The sequence below is a fragment of the Antechinus flavipes genome, chromosome 1 (assembly GCF_016432865.1).
Source record: "Antechinus flavipes isolate AdamAnt ecotype Samford, QLD, Australia chromosome 1, AdamAnt_v2, whole genome shotgun sequence".
Taxonomy (NCBI): Eukaryota; Metazoa; Chordata; class Mammalia; order Dasyuromorphia; family Dasyuridae; genus Antechinus; species Antechinus flavipes.
This window is the reverse complement of record NC_067398.1, coordinates 664595812-664600700: the sequence shown is the minus strand read 5'-3', so window position 1 is coordinate 664600700 and position 4889 is coordinate 664595812. Positions and strand designations below refer to the sequence as shown.

Sequence of the window (4889 nt, the reverse complement as noted above, 5' to 3'; positions counted from 1 at the left end):
TTCCCAATCCATTGGGGGTATTTTTGGTTCTTGTTTTTAATTACCTTATTTTAATTTAAAGATTCTTTTTCTTTTATGTGGGAAAGAATATCTATTTGGTTGCAATTAATTCTTTATTGAATTATTGATCATCTCCCTTTCATAATTGGGATAAATGTTCTACTCTACTTTCTTCCATCATTTTGTAGTTTTATATTTTATATAATTTAATGTTTAAAATCAATATATTTTAACCTTAAAGGAATATCACCCCTGAGAAGAGTTCTCATAATTTCATTTCTAAGTTACTTGAGTTCTAAGTATGGTTTATGGAGTTCCCAAAGGTGTGAGAACTGAAGAATAATTTAGAGATCACTTAGTCCAATTCCATTTTATTTATGAGGAAATTGAGGCCAAGGAAAGGAAGTAACTTGTCTAAAATAACAAAGGTGGTAGATCTTAGACTTCAACTTCAGTCACATGAGTTTAAATCTAGTGTTCTATCACAGAATGAGAGGTGACTCTTTCCATTTTATTAACTACCTGTATCTTTTTCCTTATAGATATATCAGATGCATGGGACCAGAAAACCAAACAAGTGTGTCAGAATTCTTCCTCCTGGGACTTTCTGAGAAGCCAGAGCAGCAGCTGCCCCTTTTTGGGCTCTTCCTCAGCATGTACATGGTCACTGTGGTTGGAAACCTTCTCATCATGCTGGCCATTAGCTCTGACTCCCATCTTCGCACTCCCATGTACTTCTTTCTCTCTAATTTGTCCCTGGTAGATATCTGTCTAGTGACTACTTTGGTCCCCAAGATGCTGGTGAACCTCCAAACACATACTAAGGTTATCTCATATGCTGGATGCTTTACTCAGATGTACTTCTTCATGATGTTTGCTTGTTTAGACACCTTACTCCTAACTGTGATGGCCTATGACCGTTTTGTGGCTATCTGTCATCCTCTGCATTATGTCACCATAATGAATCCACGGATTTGTGGCCTCATGGTTCTAATGGCATGGATTATTAGTCTTCTAAATTCCATTCCCCAAATTCTAATGGTGATGCGGCTGTCTTTCTGTACAGAACGTGAAATTTCCCACTTTTTCTGTGATCTTGGTGAAGTTATGAAACTCTCTTGTTCTAATACCCTTATCAATGACATTGTAGTATATGTTTTAACTTGTCTGCTAGGTGTTCTTCCCTTCACAGGGATCCTTTTCTCTTATAGTAAGATTTGTTCTTCAATATTGAAAATACCATCATCCAAAGGAAAATATAAAGCCTTTTCTACCTGTGGGTCTCACCTCTCTGTTGTTTCATTATTCTATGGCACTGGACTTGGAGTGTATCTGAGTTCTTCAGCTACTCACTCCTCTCGGAAGATCTCAGTTGCCTCAGTGATGTATTCTGTTGTCACCCCCATGCTGAACCCCTTCATTTACAGTCTAAGGAACAAGGACATAAAGGAATCCCTGAGGAAGTTCATTGACAGAACAGCCACTTCTCAGTGATTGCATCTAGCAATGCAATGTGGGAATGTGGCATTAATCTCTGGGTTGCAAAGTCTGGCAATCAGAAAACTTGTATTCAAAGTATGAAGCCCAGGACTATTCAGGGTCCTACTTAAATGGCTGTGTGATCCCTTTACTGTTACTAATACAGTTTATCACATCTATTTCTGGACTTTCATTGATATTGCACTCTAATTTTTCATAGCCTCCTTTGTGAGATACCACCCATTCCTGCTAAAGAAGCACTAGATTAGTTTTAGAAAAGCTTGGTTCTAGTCTTTGGATCATAATTAGTGTAGTTTGGGCAAGTCACTTCATTTCTCTGAGCCTCAATCTTTTAATTTATGTAATGGACATTACAGCAACCTTCTTGCCACAAATTCTGGTGTATGGATGAAATGAAATGATATGTGAAAAAGCACACAAAATGTTGTAAAATTCCTATCAAATGTCAGGAAGACCAAAAGAAATAGAGAAGAGAAAGTTGGGATTTTGTTACTACGCATTATTCTTCCATTAACTCAAATGTCCATTTTCCTACACCTTTGTATGTGGTCTTCATGTGCTACTTTGGCCAAAAAAAAAATTCATTACTGGGTTGCCAATTTTTTTTCTTTAACTAATGGTTCCTTGGATATCAGTATATATTTGAGCATATTTTCAAAGCTTCACCATATTCTTAAATCCTACCAGAGCTTCTGTTTTGCTAGCAAAACCCCTAAGAATCTATCATGATTACACCCTAGAACTATTTTTGCGAGCACACAAGGCATAAGGATTTATTAGGAGGCACCATTTCCTGGTAGATTGAGAAATGACATCATCAGAAAGATATGGGTTCAAACTATTCTAGATCCTCATAAACTGTGGGACCCTAAGCAAATCACTTTATAGCTTACATCCTCAGTTTTTTCATCTATAAAATAATAATAACAATAGCTCACATTTATATAGTATTTTAGGGGTTGCAAAATACTTTAAATACATTTTTCACCTGTTACTATAGAAATAATAATAGCATCTACCTAATAGTGGTGTAGTAAAGGTCAAATAGATATTTGTGAAATGCTTTGCAACTTTTAATGAGCTATATGAATATCATCTATTGTTATTAATATTAACAATGATGATGTTATTATACTTGGACCTTTCTCCTTCACCTTAGCATCATGAAGTCATAGAAATTTAGTTCTACAATAGACACCAAAAGTCCTCTGTGTCAGTCTCTGACAGATGAAAGTTTTCTTTACATATTGTAAATATGTAAATGTCTAACTATGTAGTTGTAGGAAATACATGAGATTTTAAGTAACATTATGGCATAAAATGAAATTCTACTATTTACTTATTTAGTGACCTTGGACAAATTGTATTTTCCTCATCTGAAAACCCAAAATACTGCACTAGATGATACATAAGCTTTCTTCTAGCTCTAAATCCTACTTGTGTTTTTACAATAATACGGAACTCATTACCCTATAAAGTAATCCAGATCACTATTGTTGGGCATCTCTAACTAAAATGTTCTTCATGCAAGTTGACTACAAGAACTGTTAGCAAGAATTACAAAGGACTGAGGATCTTCTTTCAGAAAGTATAAAGAACGCAAATAATTATGCAGCGACCTGATAGTATACAGTATTTGTCTTTCTGCCAAAAATAATTAATGTTTGTTTATGCTCAAAGTGATTCATTTTAGAAAAGGAAAGTGACCTCAAATAATTCATTTCCTCTCTCTTGGGTATTGGAATAACAAAATGTTCCCTAAAAAATGAAGATTATAAAGGACTATAAAACTGTGCATAATCTTTAATCCAGCAATAGCAGTACTAAGCCTGTATCCCAAAAAGATCAAAGTAAAGGAAAAAGGACCATTTATACAAAAATATTTATAGCAGCTCTTTTTGTAGAGGCAGAGAATTGGAAATTGAGAGAATACTCACCAATTGGGAAATGGCTAAACAAATTATGGGTTTTTTCCAATCCTTTTCAATTTTTATTTGTTTCAGTCACTTATAAACTTGATACATAGATCCACATCAAAAAGTTCCATCATCTTGTAACATTAACCTTAAAACTAATATGATAGAAAACTACTGTGCTATGAGAAATGATGAGCAGGATGGTTTCAGGAAAACCTGGGAAGATACCAGAATCCACGCAAACGGAGAACCAAGAGAACATCGGTACATTGTAACAGCAATTCTGTAAGGATGATCAACTGGAAAGACTCTGCTATGCAAATCAAGACAATTGTCCCAAACAATCTCAAAGGACCATGTCTAATATGGAATTATGTTTTGCATGATTTCACATGTATAATCAATATCATATTGCTTGCCTTATCAGGGAGAGATGGGGCAGGAATGAGGGAAAGAATTTAAAACTCAATTTCTTAAAAATTAATGTTAAAAAGCTTTACATGTAATAGGAAATATTTAATGAAATTAATACAATCTATTTTTAAAAATGAAATATAGAAAAACTGAAAGAACCTAGGGGAAAAATGAAAGAGCTACATTTCAAAATTCCCAGGTTAAGAAGAAAATATTGTAAAAAACAAGAAAAAAAAGTAAATACTTTGGAAATACAGCTATAATTTCACAAGACTTAGCAGCTTCCACTCTAAAAGACCCTAGGCTTTGTCACATTATATTTCAAGGAGCAAAATAACTGGGGTTGAAGCCAAAAATAACTTATTCAGCAAAGTTGAATATATTTCTGAATAGAAAAAAACTGAAAAGCTTTTTTGTAAAAGCTATTTGTAACAAAAAGACTAGAACTCAATGAAAAATTTGATAGAAAAGATTCAGAGGAAACATAAGGAAAACGTTAAAGGCTAATTATAGGGAAGCTAGCTGGTACAGTGGATAGAGCACTAGTCCCAGAGCCAAGAGGACTTGAGTACAAATTTAGCCTGTTGCTAGACATTTACTAGCTGTATGATCCTGAGCAAGTCACTTAACCCAAATTACCTCCCCAACCTAGAAAAAAAAAATGGTTAATGATAAGGCACTCATTGAGGTCAATCTGCCTATTTATTACATATATAAGATATCAGTATTTTAAAAACTGATGTCATTACTAAGATAGTTTCTAAAAAAAAGGTTGGGGTTGAATTGTGTATGATGGGGTGATTCTGAAAAAAAAAGAATTGGGTAGGAAAAAATAAAAGGGAGCAGTTATATTATTATTAAAATGGGGCACAAAAGGAAGAAATAATACAGAGGAAACAGGTGGAGGGATAGAAATGTTGAAAGCTTACTCTCATCTGGGTTGAAGAGGAAACAACACATGCATATAGAAAGAAATGAAAGTCTTCTGAACATGTAGAGAAGTGAGAAAACAGCGAAGGGGCAGCTAGGTGGAACAATGGATAAAACACAACCGTGGAA

The 4889-nt window shown here is 34.4% G+C and overlaps 1 protein-coding gene across 1 annotated transcript; it reads left to right on the top strand.

The window, feature by feature from the left end:
- The first annotated feature begins 489 nt into the window (after nt 1-489).
- Nucleotides 490-1494, top strand: LOC127542346 (olfactory receptor 7D4-like). Its single transcript, XM_051967881.1, has one exon. The coding sequence runs from the start codon at nt 490-492 to the stop codon at nt 1492-1494; it is 1005 nt and encodes a 334-aa protein (XP_051823841.1).
- The last annotated feature ends 3395 nt before the right edge of the window (nt 1495-4889 follow it).

What these genes read in the sequence shown, in the direction of transcription:
- LOC127542346 (XM_051967881.1), top strand. Translation starts at nt 490, where the DNA reads ATGAGAGGTGACTCTTTCCATTTTATTAACTACCTGTATCTTTTTCCT.